The 16096-nt window shown below is 37.8% G+C and overlaps 1 protein-coding gene across 4 annotated transcripts; it reads left to right on the forward strand.

Annotated features, from left to right (window-relative positions):
• The first annotated feature begins 727 nt into the window (after nt 1-727).
• Nucleotides 728-13660, forward strand: LOC124297545 (probable cytochrome P450 6a14). Of its 4 annotated transcripts, XR_006906627.1 has the most exons (8): nt 728-1224; nt 1477-1846; nt 1928-2265; nt 3530-3790; nt 3861-4112; nt 6287-7476; nt 10633-10971; nt 12572-13660. XR_006906627.1 is itself a non-coding variant. In XM_046748687.1 (7 exons), the coding sequence occupies exons 1-6, from the start codon at nt 1044-1046 to the stop codon at nt 6454-6456; spliced, it is 1572 nt and encodes a 523-aa protein (XP_046604643.1). In that variant the 5' UTR covers nt 728-1043; the 3' UTR covers nt 6457-6498; nt 7172-8611. The 4 variants fall into 4 exon arrangements, 3 of the variants coding, with proteins under 3 accessions (XP_046604643.1, XP_046604644.1, XP_046604642.1); XM_046748687.1 differs by lacking the exons at nt 10633-10971; nt 12572-13660 and having other exon boundaries at nt 6287-6498; nt 7172-8611; XM_046748688.1 differs by lacking the exons at nt 10633-10971; nt 12572-13660 and having other exon boundaries at nt 6287-6498; nt 7357-8611.
• The last annotated feature ends 2436 nt before the right edge of the window (nt 13661-16096 follow it).

A 16096-nucleotide genomic window follows, 5' to 3' on the forward strand; every position in this document is an offset into this window, starting at 1 on the left:
CTGCAGAATATTTTGTTTTTACTGACAATGCCTGAATGTCCGAATGCCACTAACACGCATCTATAGTCGTACTGTAATCAACAGCAATTAATGCAACAAAGAAAAATTAATAAACTGCGTCTATCCAATACAGAATTGGCAATATGATAATCTGTTCAGTCCTCTTAAGTCATCAATTCTATAAAATCTGAATCTAAGCTACAAGTGGCAAAAAGAAACCATTTCAAATTGCATACGTTAGTAGTATAGTAAAAAAAGCTGTTATCAACTAGTCATTCCAATGCAAAGTTAATTGCATTCGACAAAAAATACAGTTCATTTATTTGATGATAAATGCCAATCTTATGCAGGACATTATTACACAGAATCACACACGACACGAACAAGTATAATCATGGAAATCATTAGAAAAATTTCAACCGAAAGTACATCCAAGTCCAATTACATTGATAACCCTAATTGATAGTTGAAATATAACGTAAATAAATTCTATGTTTCACTGACGTGTCCACGGAAGAAAAAAAGTTCACTTTCTATGAAATTCGATGAGTTTTTCTTTCTTCCATCAAATCTTCAGTAAAATACAAACCTGCAAATGGCACAGCAACGAAGACTTGGTCAAGAGCGAGAGAAGGCGCACTGATTCGCTTCCCACTATAACCTACATACCGAGTACTTTCCTAGGAACAAAGTGGGAGGAGATTGCACCGACTACCGAGCTGCTCAGTTGGTTTAGCTCGCGGACTTTGTGCATTCAATGTTCTGCATTACGAAGAGTGATTTTACTATAATTTGTCAATTAATTTAAAATCCCAAGTATCAACTGATTCTTAAATGTAAATCTGCAGGTTTGAATTTTCCATCGCCTAATCGTTGTGGCATTAAATACTGATTAAAACAAATATGTAAAATATATCAACATCATCATTAAGACTAATTTGAAAAACATCGTATTAGTTGGAAGAATTTTTTTTTTCACGAATGCAAAGTGATTTAAAACATAGTAAAGCTGACGTGATACTTCCTATTTCAACGGTAAAATTATGGGGCTTGCCAATTTTGTTCTGGAGTTCGCTGCTGCGGTGATTGCAATCACTTTAGCTGCGTGCGTCTACTTAAAGTATGTGACCTTCAACTACTGGAGTTGGAAAGACGTTGATTACGTCAAACCGGTTGTGCCTATTGGCAACATGGGACCGGTCTTTGCCGGAAAACGCTCATTTGGTAGGATAACCAGCATCATCCATGAAACGATCATGTGTTACATTAGAAACAGAATATATTTAAAGTGTTCAAAGTTGTTTTTCGTCTTACCGGGTCAAAAAATGAACAATAAGATCAATAGCTTAGGGCAGAAAATTGAAGAGTATCTCGTCCCCGATATGCCGAGTCAAATTTTGAAAAATGATTAGTATTCCTTGTGGAAGATTTTACCTACAGAAGAACTGTCTTTAACCGATCTGATGGGTATTCCAGGTGAAGTGATCCGCGACTCTTACTTGGACTTGAAGAATAGCCGAATTTTTGGCATCTTCATGTTCCATCAGCCGGTTCTTGTTGTTGCGGATCCGGACTTGATCCGCGTGGTCCTCACAAAAGAATTCGCGCATTTCCACGACCGTGGTATATACTGCAATGAAGAGTCCGATCCGTTATCGGGTCACCTCTTCTCGATTGCCGGCAGCAAGTGGAGATTCTTGAGAAACAAGTTGTCCCCCGTTTTTACCGCGAGCAAAATGAAACAGATGTTCTTCACCATCAAGGAAATCTCCGAAACCCTGACTCAGCGCGTTGCAAAAGACGCCGAGAACTCAGAGCTCATCGAGGTCAAAGAACTCATGGCAAGGTTGGCTGACCGATTCACGAATCAACCGATTACAAAAGTTCGTTATATTGGAAATATTATATTGTTCATTGTCCATTCAAGGTTCTCCACCGATGTGATCGCCTCGGTCGCTTTCGACATAAAATGCAACAGCCTTGAGAATAAAGAGGCAGAATTCCGGACGATGGGTCGCAAGGTCTTCGAGCGACGAATACTAGTTAACGTGCTCGCGATCATCTGTCCATACGTTTTGCACCTGTTGAAAATTTCAGTCTTTGGGAAGGAGGCCCCGAAATTCTTCATCGATGTTTTCGAACAGGCAGTAAAGTACAGACGAGACAATAAAGTTGTCAGGAATGACTTTCTGGACGTTGTTATCCAGCTCATGAACAAAGGCTACATCGCCAATGACAATGATGAGACTTCACCTCCCTTGGCAGGTGGCTGAATATTTCATTTCCACTTTTGAATATGAATGGTTAAAGTGGTAGGTGCCGCTCTGAATTGTGAACTGTCAAAATTGAGACTGACCGTTAAGTCGAATGTCATTAGTTCGAATGGTTACAATCTTAAATAGTATGTCATTCCGAAGTGTTAAAATGAGAATTGCAAAAGATTCGGATAAAAATCTCAACGAAACTGATGAGTATCTTGTGTTAAGGGTGGGTCTTATTTTGGTCATGTCGGAATTTTTTTGCGCTTACCCCATAAAAGTAATCGACATATACATGTAGAAAAAAATCTGACTAAATCTCCGGTTTTTTCCCATAACTAACACGCCCCACCAAGCAGTCGATTTTTTACATAAGAAAATGCATGTATTTGACATTTTTTAAGATAACTGTTCATTGCTTTAAAACTGTGTATCAAAAAAAATATCATAGGAAATTTAATGCTCTCCAAAAAATTCTTTTGTAAAATTTTCGTAAATCCAATATTCATCACATTATCAGCAAAGAACGGTCTTCATTTTTTCGCTAATAACGTGATAAATATTAGATTTAAGAAAATTTTACAATAGATCTTTTTTGTAGAGCATTAAAGTTCATACAGAATAGCCACAGGACATTTTTTTATGAAATATAGTTTTGAAGTAATGAACAGTTTTCTTTAAAATGATTTCAAATGCATACATTTTTCCATATGAAAATGCAAGTACTTGGTAGGGCGTGATAAAGTTATCGGAAAAATTCGGGGATTTAGCCAGATTCTCTTCTATGCATGGGGCATTCCATGTGAACTCGACTGATGATTTTCCCTCACCATTTTTAATTCGTTTAGGATTTTTATTCCGTTCTCCGGTCGCAAAAAAGCACTTCTTAATTTGTTCAGATTTTTTCCTACAACCGTTAGTTTTTTATAGTTATTTAAACCTGTCTAAAAATTGCCATTTTTTGTTTTTTTTTTTAATCTCGATAAAATTTCAAAAATCTAATTTTTATGTATCGTGTGATTGAGACACGAAAGTATTGCGATACGAGCAATTCTGTCGCCTTGTGTTGTTAATTGTCATCAGAATCATGTTTATACTATTGTAAGCATTGCTTGATATCATTGCAATATTCACACGACTTGCTGTGAAATTTGAGTATTTCTAGCATACGCATCAGTATCATTAACTTAATACCCATTATGATCACTTGTACCGCAAAACTTTGACAATTCTGATGCTGTGACTTCGGCAACATCTTTCTGCCTTTGCAGCGTCTGAGGCTTCTTACCCTGAAGAAGATGTCGAGAATCGGAAAATCACGATGCTAGAGGGAGCGGCACAGGCCTTTGTCTTCTGGATCGGTGGCTTCGACACGTCGTCATCGACGGTGACCTTCTGCCTCTACGAGTTGGCGTTGCACCAGGTGTTGCAGGACAAAGTGGCGGAAGAGGTGAACAGAGTTTCGAAAGAATTCGGGGAACTGTCATACGAGAGCATCAGGGCGATGGTCTATCTTCACAAAGTCGTCTCTGGTCGGTTTTACGGATTCCAAAGTCCGGCACGATCCTTCGTATGGATACTAATGAAATCGACGATTCACAGAGACTCTGAGGAAGTATCCGGTCGTTCCGATTCTGAACCGACTGTGCAATGCAGATTTTGAGTTTCTGGGAACTGGCCTCCGCGTCGAGAAGAAGACCCCAATTATCATTCCGGTTCTCGGACTCCATTGGGATCCCGAACTTTATCCGGAACCGGAGAACTTCGACCCGGAACGCTTCGACGCGGCGAACATCGCCCGCAGGCATCAGTACGCCTACTTGCCGTTTGGGGACGGGCCGAGGAGCTGCATCGGTAAGGACGCTGTCTTTTCGTGATTACCTCTTCGAAAAACAATGGTGGTCTGTCTAACTCACCTTAGACCTATGCGGCACAGCGTCTCATGTATGAGACACCTTTTTGAATCGTTTATTCAAGTTGTTCAAAATTTTTGAGATATCGCTGCCATTTTACTTTTTTTTTTCTTTTCTTTCTTGCGTAATTGGATATTTAAGTTGTCAATGTTGATGTTTTAAGAGGAATTATAATGATTCCGCGAATATAGTGAGCGCTGTAAATAAACATAGTGCTGGAAATGCTAGTTTTTAGAAAATAAATATAATTGTGGGAACGTTATGGGGACTAGAAAAATGACACTTGGTAATCTCGGATTTTTGGGGTGATTAAGAACGAACCTTCGTCAAAATTTCAAAATTCAAGATGGGGGACCCAATATGGCGAACTGAAAATATAAAAATTATTCCTATTCGCTTCAAATTTGTTACTCGTGGGTTTTTGAGGTCGCCGAACACGTATCAGACATTACAATGGTGAAACTCAAAATGATGGATCTACTACGGGGGACTGCAAATATAAAAAAAGTCAAGCTGAGTGGCCCCGAAGTCTCCTGGCGGAAACGCGGTCATTTTTCGCATTGACAAAGGATAAAGAATGTCACTATTACGATTTTAGATTCATTAACAACGACCCAAAAACTCTCAAGTAGCAAATTTCGAGCAAGTCTGATTCTTTTTTTTTTTATATTTTGACCACCAAAATGAATCCGCTATATAGAATTTAATCATTTTGAATTCAGATTCTCTATCAGTGTTTCCAAAAACCCCCAAGAAACAAGTTTCAAGAAAATCAGATCAATTTTCATATTTTCAGTCTGCCCTATTGGATCCGCCATCTTTGATGTCGTAATTTTGATAACGGAATCGCATTTGGTGTTCTAAAAACCCCTGAGTGTGCATTTTCAAGCTATTCGATTACTTCCACATTTTCAGTCCACCATTTTAGATCCTCCATTTTGAATTTTGAAAGTTTCTTAGATCTGACCACATTTTTTAAATCTAGAACCCTTATTCACCCAGTTTCAAGAAATTTGAGTGTAACAAAAAATATATGCTTCAAAGGGTCAATATGCTAGTCTAGAAATATTGAATGCATTTTGAGCTCAGAGAACGTCTTTAAATTGAATTCTTTGCCGTTTAACTGCATTGTTTGAATAACTGGAAAACTACCGGTCTGATCGAATCCGAAATATAGTTTGCTCCAAATTGCAAACAGTCGCGTCAATTCAGACTAAAATTATAAAAATCCTGTGATCCGTACTTGAGATCTCATCGATTAAATTTCTAACTTCTCGTTAATTTCTCATTTTCCTTCGAAAGTTTTTCGATACAAAAGAATAGGGGAGCAAATCTATAACACTAAAGATTAAAGTTTTATTAAAGCTTGACGTTTTAAACTATAGAGAATCACCTCCTACAGTGTTTGGAAGATTTTGGCAGTCTGAATCGAAAGAGCTTTCCTCAACTTAGAACTTATCAGATTTTGGATTTGGTCAGTTCAGTATAAGTTTTTGAGTTGTTCCGTAAACAAAATATGAAATCAGATAAAAAATATGTATTTCGAGAGTGAATCGACAGGTTTTGATGACTTCGGTCTCAATCGACGCGCCTCTTAGTTCAGAACTGTTTACATTTATGATTCGATTTGTACTTTTCAAGTTATACTGATTAAAAAAGTTGAAAAACAGTGGAGAAAAATTCGCCGATGTTTTATGAGCTCAAAGCCCATCGAAACCTGAAGTCTTCAGCCTTTATGGTCCAGCCCAAATACTCACTTATTTACTTTTTATTGTACTCCAATATTTCGTGTGATTAGAAAACTGCTGGACCGATTAAATCCTAAATTTGATCAATTCTGAGATGAGAAGAACTGCATCAATTCAGACTAAAATGATCAAAATCCGTTAATTCATTATCGAGATATCGTCGGACAAAAAATTATATACACTTGCATCAAACCGTCCAGCTAAAAATAATTAATTCAAATTGCAATCCTGGCCCTTAAGTTGGAAGGGGCGGGGGGGGGGGGGGGGGGGGGGGGGGGCGCGAGTTACCCCCCAAATTTAAGATGAATTTGGGATTTTTTCGGTAAGGTTATATTTGATAGAGAATTAATCTCTTTTGAAACTCCAGGCATGAGATTCGGACTGCTCCAAACAAAAGTTGGCCTTGTCAGCTTACTGTCCAAGTACCGCTTCACTCCTGGACCAGGTCTTCAGATACCTCTGGTGATGGACAACGCCAGCTTTGTCCAGGTTCCAGTAAACGGAGTAAAGCTCCGTGTCGAAATGCGAAGTTCATAATCAGTCTGAAACTCGGACACCTTCACTCGTGCCTCAGCCGTCGTGAGTTTGGCAAATAGCAAGACTATCATGCTTATAGGGCATTCCATAACAAATCACTAGGCTTTTCACTTCACCACTTTTGATTTGACTGAAATTTTTTTTGAATTCCAGCCAAAGTCTCTGCGTTATGAATATTTGAACCTTTTGATACTAAATTCAACTTTTTCCCTAATTCTGAAAAAAATCCCTACATATTGCATTTTTCATTGCAACAACTTTAAGAACAACCCTATGATCATTTCATTGTTCTCGTAATTTCGAGAACTGATTTAAATCGCCAGCGTTTCAAAAATTTCAAAACAAGTCACAATTTTATTGTTCATCTCTTTTAAGTTGGCCCCATGAAGGAACCATTTCTTGTACATTCTATCTTTCAAAGTTCTCAAAATTTCTATAATCTTTGAAATCTCAAAGTTTAAAACATTGTAAAAATTCCAAATTGATTTAGAAAAATGAGAAAAAGAATCACACTATCATGAGACCAACCTTAAAGTGATCGAAACGAGGAAAAAAGATTCTGAACACCCTTTCAAAATCCTCAACAATGTTCAAACTGCCCCCAAAAATATACCAAAATTGATCTCATCGTTGGACTCATCTTTGAACTACTAGAATGAAAAATTCAATTTTTTGAGGATTTGGCAAAAGGACAAAGTTTGAAAACTGATTGCAGATTCATAACTTGTGGCTGTCCATATAAAAAAAAAAAATTAACAAAAACAAAATAGGATCGTTCTGGAAGTGCTACGTATCAGCTTCAAAATTCGATTATTCCGAGTGGAATGCCCCCTATACATGTATTTACTGCCTGGCTGTGCCGTTACCCTCTTATATTATAAGCTCGTGAATCACCACCAGCGTCAGGAGATCGATGAGAAGAATGAGAGGGTGACAGGAGGCATGAAATAAGGTATAAAAAGGGGCTGCAGAGGTGCAAAAGCTAATTCCCGGATGACAGATTGACTCCAGAACGTGACAGTACGTGTAACGCCTACATACGTATGTATATGGGGCAGTCCATATGAAACCGACTGACCCTTGACCCGCCCATTTCGTATTTTGGTGTTTTTTTTTTGTATTTCCTTGTACCTACTGAAAGCATTCTTTCAAAATTTCTTGAGATTTTTGTCACAACCCGTCCAAACACAATAAATTTTTCAAAATTTCACAAAAGTTCGCACAATTTTTTTTTTTTTTCAATACTCATAGCTTTTTCAAAAACAGATATCAATATGAAATGCCATGTCTTTTTTTCGTTTCCAGTTGCAGTTCCCTAAACAAAATACTAAAAAAGAAATCGAAATTCATTTACATATGTTTTCTTCGGTTTTAAACCCAAAATACTTTTTTTCAAAACTTGGATCCGTTTTATTTTTTTGAAAACAATGGCTTCACGCGCTGTAAAGAATAGAAATAAAATACAAGTTATGAATATCACAAGCTTCCAATTTTTCGGTATTTGTAAAAATGTTTCTTGAAAAATGGTGAAGTTTTTCCAAAAAACCAAAATAATACAAGTGTTGAAACAAAAAAACTTAGTTTTAAAACTAAAGACAACCTGAGAACGAATTTCTATTTCTTTTTTTTTCTTATTTTCTTTATGGAACTACAACTCAAAACGAAAAAAAAAGACACAGCATTTTAAATCGATATCTGTGTTTGAAAAAGCTACGAGTATTAAAAAAAAATAAAAAATTGAGCTTTTGTGAAATTTTGAAAAATTTATTGTCTCTGGAAGCATTGAGTCAAAAGTCTAAAAAAATTCCGAAGGACTGCTTTCAATAGGTACAATAGAATAAAAAAATTTCAGCAAAGTCTAAAATGGTCGGGCTCACGGCTTGGTCGGTTTTGTATGGATTGCCATCGTATGTGAACATATGCAACATGTTAACGTTGGCTTCAAGTGAGCTAACGAAGTTGAAATGCTCACAATGAGGTTGATTAAAAATGTCAGCTTTCTTCCTCCGCAGCCTTAAATCCAGGCTTATAACGAACCAAGGAGTGTTTCGCTGAAGCAAAAATTTTATACAGTAATTACGAGAGATTATAAACAAAAAAAAACCGGTGTAAACAATAGAAAAAATATAAAACAACCAATCTATTTATGCATAAATGTTTGAGCGAGCCAGTTATTGACAAGCTAGAAAAAACAAAAAATACTAAGTCAATTCGGCATTAAAATTTGTATCGTGAACGTAAAATAAGGGTTTTTTTTTTCTTGTAACGAAAACTATACTTCAATTTGATTGATTTTCAAAGCACGCAGCCTTGTTTAATTGATGCCAGTTACGAATAACGTTCTCGAGATATTTTCAACTGGGTCTTTTCGTATGGAAAACCAGGGTGAGAACCGTGTGTTTGCAGTATTCCAATCCCGCTTAGCCCTGTTTTATGTTTTTAATTTTCTTCCACGTCCTATTTAGCGAGGACGTTCTACGGCCAAACGACCAGACGCCAGTACAGTAAACCTAATTGTCACGCACACTCTCTTCCCATACTGCCGGGATTTAATTATTCATCACCGGTGAAGATTACATTTTTGCTGCAAACGAGCATGCACACCTGATTTTAATTTTTCATCACTCTAACGAAACTGCCGCTCGTAGCTTAAACAACTTTTTCTATAAACGTATGACAACGGGAATAAAATTTTTTATTGCGATTATTTCGACGTTATTTACTGTAAACATCTTCTTTGCAAGGGTTTCTCAAAAATAAATCGTACTACATCTTATAAGAAAAATTTTGTATTTATTGTTACATCGAAATTATTAACATTATCGCACAAAAAAGTCAATTTTCGGTCTAAGTTAGGATTTGGCATATAATGCTCCAAATACTTGTTTGATCAAAACAAACGGCGATAAATTAAGATTTATTACCTGTTAAGAGAGGAAAACAAGAAAACAGAAGCGTGACAGAACTCAGCAACGTTCTGCATCAGTTTACCTGCAACGAATAAATTCTTCGTTAAATTGTGTCGCAGCGAAGACAATGCAATGGCGAAGAACCGAATTAAAACTTCCCTTTCACGATTCAGAGGTGATTTATTTTCATTCTGGGCGCTGTCTTTATTCTTCGATTATTAATTTCAACTGTGGATATAAAAACGATTGCTATTAAGCAAGGGCAAACAGTATGAAGACGATATAGACATTAGATATTAGACAAGACCAGCATTGTCCAAAATGCAAACTTTCCTTGTTACAGCAATGTGCAGTGCATTTGCTATCAGCTCTCCCGCATTTTCAAACTGTTTCATATCTCTCGGAAATTGCTGGCATGTATCACATGCAAGAGACACAATTTGTAATTTCCATCGCATAGCCGGAAAACACCAGACGGCAGCAACGCGATTAAAGTGGACTGAAAATGAGGGAGAAAAATTTTCGTTAACGTAAAAATTGGCTACAATACAAAGTTCTTAAGAAATTTGACCGGAAATCGTTATTTCTACTGTGATGCATCAAATTATAATTTGAAATATCTATGGTTTTTGTCTTTTATCAGTTTTTTGCCTCAGTGAATCAATTGCTATCTATATTTTCGTTACATTACTCTAAGCCAGCAAACTTAAGAATTTCGTAAATATTGTTCATGAACATAATTATTCCTATCGAATATAGTTTCATGAAGAATTATATAAAAACTATATCAAATACATGAATCCGCAATTTCATGTTCCCAGTATTTGTTTCCCCGGCAGCAGAATGTCATTCAATCTGTGCAAATTATAAACAATATATAAAAACTCTTCTGATTAATTGAATAATTTTATTGACTGTAGTGAATGAACAAGATTATCACTTGATTGAACTCAAAAATACACTTGAGAAGATTTTTTGTCCAAATACGTATTCAGTCAAATAATTATGAATCAATCGTTTCCAAGTGTATTTAATAAGCATAAAAAAGCAGGTCTTACAGTAGAGATGATCCAAGTTTATTCTGCAAGTTAATGAAATTATAGAGATTCCGAAATGAATGCGGTAAGTGAGAAAATATGAATTCTGAATATTTGTTCCTTGAGGCAACAGAAATTTCAATGTGAGTAATGAACACCCTAAATCAACATCATATTCCTTGATGGAAGATTGCTAGTGAATATAATTCGTACATCTCGTTTTTTTTCAGCTGTACCTACAAGTACCAACATCATGGAAAGGAGCATTTATCTTGTCTGAAAGAAGTTAAAACGTGGGTTTTTCTTCCCTTTTCGTACAACAGGTTCTCTCGTGATCTGATCTCTGATCCACGTGAGAACCGGAGAGTGTTTCCAACGTTAGGCTCAACTCGGGACTTCCTTGATCTGTATCAACGCGACATCGAGCACGTAATCATTCGGAAATTCCTCGGTTATTCCGGTCCCCCTGACACATATCCGAGATGTGTCCGGCGGGTTTCTGCTCCCTCATCGCTCGACTCTTTCCATTCGCTCGCGAGAACTCATATTGTAAGAACACGTGTGTTAAGGTATGTATTGTGTACCTACCTACGTACAGGGTGTTTCCAACTAAACTCTGCTATATGTTGGGTAGCCTACCACTGAGGGGAACAAATATCGGTAATACAGACCTACCGAGTTATCGATAGGTAGCTTGTTTGATGTCCTCGCGAGTGGGCTAAATTTGCCCGTGTTGCCAAGTTGTGTGGATTTGGCCAAACAATTTGGTTCCGTTGTTTATAACTTATGCTAAAACGTTCGTTGATCGCGTTCCTAAGTTACGTTAATGTGACTATGACTCGGTAGGTCTGCTTTACCGATGTTTGTTCCTTGAGGTTAACTTCGTCGATGTTAGTCAAAATCTATTTATTTTGTTTGCCAATGTATCAGCCGAGTCCTGCCGACCATCTTCAAGTTACGTGATGGTTATAAATGTTTAGTTGAATATTCATTTGGCTTATTACCAAGTTTAATTTGTGTGGATGATTTACATGATTATTATGGCAGTTATCCATGGCGAATTATAAGATATTTTATTGAAAAAGACCGCTAATAAGAACAATCAGATATTTGTTCCCGTTAGTGGTAGGTAATTGAAAATACTGAGGCGTTCACTGAGAAACACCCTGTATATAGGGCATTCCAGCCATCTCGACCTGGACAAGACACTCACTATTTCTAATTTTATTTTCGTTGCAGTAATTTTTGATAATACAATGGATATTATTACAACAACGGTTTGATTATTGACGGAGCTTGAAGAAAATGTAGTATAGTTAACTATTCGATGTTATTATAGTTGTTGAGGATACATTTTACGTTTGTTGGAATATCAAATCTACTTGTCCAGTTTATCACATTTCTCTCAGTTAAATAAGCTCGTTAACGTAATTTATTGTTGCATCGATATCAATTTAATGCAATACTCTGAAGCGTAAATATAGTACAAGTGACGAGAATTCAAATAATGCATTACGATACGAGTGCACAAAGTAGGTGTTTTCCGCACGAGCGGACTTCAAAACAACAAGAGAACGAGTGTGGCCCACGCAGCGTACGAGTATCGTATACTATTTTTCCTATTAAGTTGCGCAAAGTTCGATCCATATAATTATTATAAAAATTGTGATGTATAAAGCAGTATAGCGCGTACATTCTTATACATTCCCGCACGCTCTTCTCAGCGTTTGGAAAAATGACATTTCGCGAACGTAAATGCGTGCGAAAAATCCAACTTTGCGCACGATAATGGGAAATGAATAATAATACATTGGAACTTCACGGCTTTTTCAAGAACCTCTGCTCGTGAAGCCGTGATGCAGTGAGTTTTTGTCCTGAGTGTGAACAAACTTGATGATTTAAATGAATTAAGAGCAACCCCTTTGTTGATTCGGAAGAAATGGCTCAGGTACTGCCTAGCCAAAAAACCCTGGTGAACTATTCGTAGTTTGAATCACGGACTCGGGCAGGTTAGAATAACGTCGTCGCGTTTTTTCAGACTCAGGCTGCATTTTAACACTCTCTCGCGGACTCGGGTAGACCAATTAGCATTGCCAAGTTCCTGCCATAGACCTATAAATCTATGATCGTGCCTAATCTTTTTTATTGCGAGAGATTTCCTATCCGCAGACCAGGGCGAATGCCGTGGAATGCTCTCAGGATCCTCAAATGTCAATCGTCGGGCACGGATTGCTCAATACCGTACACCTGTATTCGTATCACCGTAGCTGAAAACTAACCAATCGTCAACAAGCAATCTATGAGCCTTGTCAGATAAGAGAACAAACTGTATTAAACATAAGATTTAATGAGTGAATCAAATCGTGTGCATTCAGTTATTCAAATGAAATATAACGAAAAATAGTGAGCTATGTAAAATCAAGAAAATAAAGTGAATCCAGAAGAACTTTAATTACTTGTAATAATATTAATTATTGAAGTGAAATTGTTTTCTTGGATATAACAATTTTTTCGGCTGTTCCGTCAAAGACCTCCATATCCAAGAAAACAATTTTACTTCAATACTTCTGAGGTCAAGAAAATACTATTCATCTTTTCTGTGTTATTTTTAGCGCTTAGCTGGCTATATAAGTAATTGACGAGAAATATTAATATTTGGCACGATTGCATAGGTTGCTTTAACTCTGGCCCCGAATTTTTTTACATTTACTTTGAAAGCTATTGCGACGGTTCAAATATTCCCGCATAGAGTCGAAATACTGACTATGAAAAGAATCCGACTCATAGGGTCAGTCACGTGGTGTGCTCCTTTACCAATTATCTACGCTTGTTTTTTCAGAAAGTCGTTTTCTCGGTGCCTGACTTGAGAGCACGGCATGTAAAATGTACTCTTTTAACGTATTTGAAAGATTTTCTGAAACTCATGTGAAGTTCTAACTGAGTGTTCATCAAAACGTATCTTGGAAAAATAAAGATCTCGACAAAGATACAGTCACTAGAATTTCGGTACCGACAACGATTAATAAATCAAGACGAAGAACATTATTCGACATCATTATTCTATATCAATAATATTGAATATAAGTTCGAATTTTTAAGATAATACGTAAAAGTGTGAGTGAATAGTCGATCGAGACTAATTTTGTAGAATAAACCCAAATTAAAGTAATTCAACGCATCGTTGGTTCAAGTTAGAGATTATAACATTTATATGTACATATGAGACACGGATGGATTAATAAACAGTTTAAAAGATAAGAATGTATCATGAATCGTATATAACAATTAACAAATCAAATAAATTGATCGTCCTGACTTATTGCTCGAACATTTGTATGTATTAATTACTAAATAAACCTGGGTAGAATACGAAAAGCTGATTATTAGTAATAATATTTTATTATACGATAATTATAGTCACACACTATATCTGCATAATTTTTTGTTTAATACGAAATAATTCCGATGGGCCGTACTGGCTCGCTGTAAGTGCGGCCGATTGACATGGAAAATCTGTTGTCAGTCAGGTCGGCTCTGTGCTCTAACACTGCTCGTACGCGGATGTGAGCTAGCACGGCTGCTTTGCCTCGAATACTTGTGCTGACCGCTGGTCAGCTGGCCGATATATACGGAAAATCCGGATTGATCCGGTTTTATCGCTGTCCGGCCACTGTTTCACCGGAAATGGAAGAAGGATTTAGCCGTTGGTGAAACTGAGTCAGTCCGTCGTGTTGAGTCGTGGGTCGGTTCACTGTAGATGTAGTGTATCCTGCTGACGTCATTTGTGTGTGTACACACAGCGTCAGACATCGCGACATACTAAATTGTCTGCAGAAAGTAATATCAGGGAGGAGACCACGGAGCATTAAAGAGAAAGTAGTATAACAAGGCGGGTTCTGGATAGAAACACCTTCCTTACCGACCAAGCCGCCTATCCGCCGACCAATCCGCCTGTCCGTGCATCCCAGACGCAAACCCTTGAAGGTTACCCCACTCTCGTAAGATAAAATGTGCTCTGCCGACCGCTCGTCGGTAAGAAAATCTCCCAAATTACCATGATCGTCGGTAAAAAATCCTCCAAAGGACCATGATTGTCGGTAAGAAATCCTCCAAATGACCATGATCGTGGGTGAAAAATGCCTGAAATTGCCGTGGTATTATCCCTTGTGGGATAAATTGTGCTCTTTGTCGGTAAAGAAGATCATGACATCGAGCGGGATCGATAACTGCATTACCGAGCGCACTCCGTGAATCCTCAGGCGTTCGAGCGGACCACGTGGATCCTGGAACGTTCGACCGAGAATCCTGGCATGTGTCAGGTTTTGAGAGCTTTCAGAAGGTTCGAGAAGATTCTCACGGCCTTGAACGAATCTAGACTGACAAACAATTCGTCCGACGTGTTTCGACTCGACGGTGAGCGGCCTGCCGCCAACGGATTGCGGTGTGACGTCGAATTCTGGAAGGTTCTGAAATTTGTATGCGGCTGCTTCGAGCCTAAACGAATGTAGGCTGACAAACAATGCGTTCGACAAGTTTCGACTTGACGGCGAGCGGTCCGGGACCGTGAGAAAGAACTTCTTTGACCCTGAAAGATTCTCGGAATCGTCCGACGAGTTTCGACTTGACGGTGAGCGACCTGCGGACAACGGATTACGGTGCGACGTTGAATTCTGGAAGGTTCTGAAATAAACTCTTAACTAGCAGGACAGAGGTTCTGAATTAACGGTTGATATTGACGATGCAAAATATTTTATTGAAAAAAACAACTTAAGATTACAGTTTAACATGAAATTCATAATGCTCATATATGAGTGTAATTACATGTTTCTTACTCAACGGTATCGTACCCATGCTTTACGTAATGAGAATGAATAACTGTTCGAGTAGATACCGATTGTCTTTTGTGTTTGAGTAAAAAATTTCGCAGTAACAATACGTTTTGAGCTGCACACTTTGGACGCAATATAGCATGATGCGTACAGTTTGAATTCGTGTCTGACATTTTACTCAATTTCTGCAACGACGGACAACCCAAATCCATCAAATCAACGACTTCAACTTTTTCACCCAGAATTTTCTGCAGCCAACTTTTCTGCTCCAAACCTTTTACGTAAACTGTTGAAGCATTACGCAGCGACATTCATTCGATGATGAAGTCGAGCTTCTCGAAAGGTAAATCACCACCTTCCCAGGATAGTCCATGATAATTCCGTGACAGCCACAAATTTTCGCTTTTGAATGTAGCGAGTAAATAATTCCAATCGTACGGAGGTTCGAAGAGAAAAATTGACGGGTTGGTATCTTCGTCGAGTGACACAACTGCCAACTCTTTTGGTGTAAAACCGGGACCCGGTCTTCTGAATCCTTGTACGTCGACTATGAATTCCATCGTGAAAAATACTGAATCGATTGTCACAACGTTCAAGGTTTTTATACCAATTTTCTCACCCCACCACTCAGTGGGTTATATTCAATTATACGATGATGTAAAATCAAGCAATAGGCAGATGTACCAGTAGGAAAGTTATTTTTAGCCTCAAATTCGATACGAATATCTACCGATCCAGATTTCAGAGCCTCGTTTTCTTTCGAACAGTCGATGAAAATCAGAGGTTTGCACTGTAGAAATTTGCTCTTCGTCAACAGAAGCTCGGGTTCTTTGCCGTAATAGGTGGCTTGAAAGTTTGCGTACAT

The sequence above is a fragment of the Neodiprion virginianus genome, chromosome 2 (assembly GCF_021901495.1).
Source record: "Neodiprion virginianus isolate iyNeoVirg1 chromosome 2, iyNeoVirg1.1, whole genome shotgun sequence".
Lineage (NCBI taxonomy): Eukaryota > Metazoa > Arthropoda > Insecta > Hymenoptera > Diprionidae > Neodiprion > Neodiprion virginianus.

Excerpts from the sequence above, each read along its gene's own strand:
- LOC124297545 (XM_046748686.1), top strand. The coding sequence starts at position 1,044 with ATGGGGCTTGCCAATTTTGTTCTGGAGTTCGCTGCTGCGGTGATTGCA. Across the intron at positions 1,225-1,476 it reads TGCCGGAAAACGCTCATTTG|GTGAAGTGATCCGCGACTCT; the intron begins GTAGGATAACCA and ends TGGGTATTCCAG. Across the intron at positions 1,847-1,927 it reads GTCAAAGAACTCATGGCAAG|GTTCTCCACCGATGTGATCG; the intron begins GTTGGCTGACCG and ends TGTCCATTCAAG.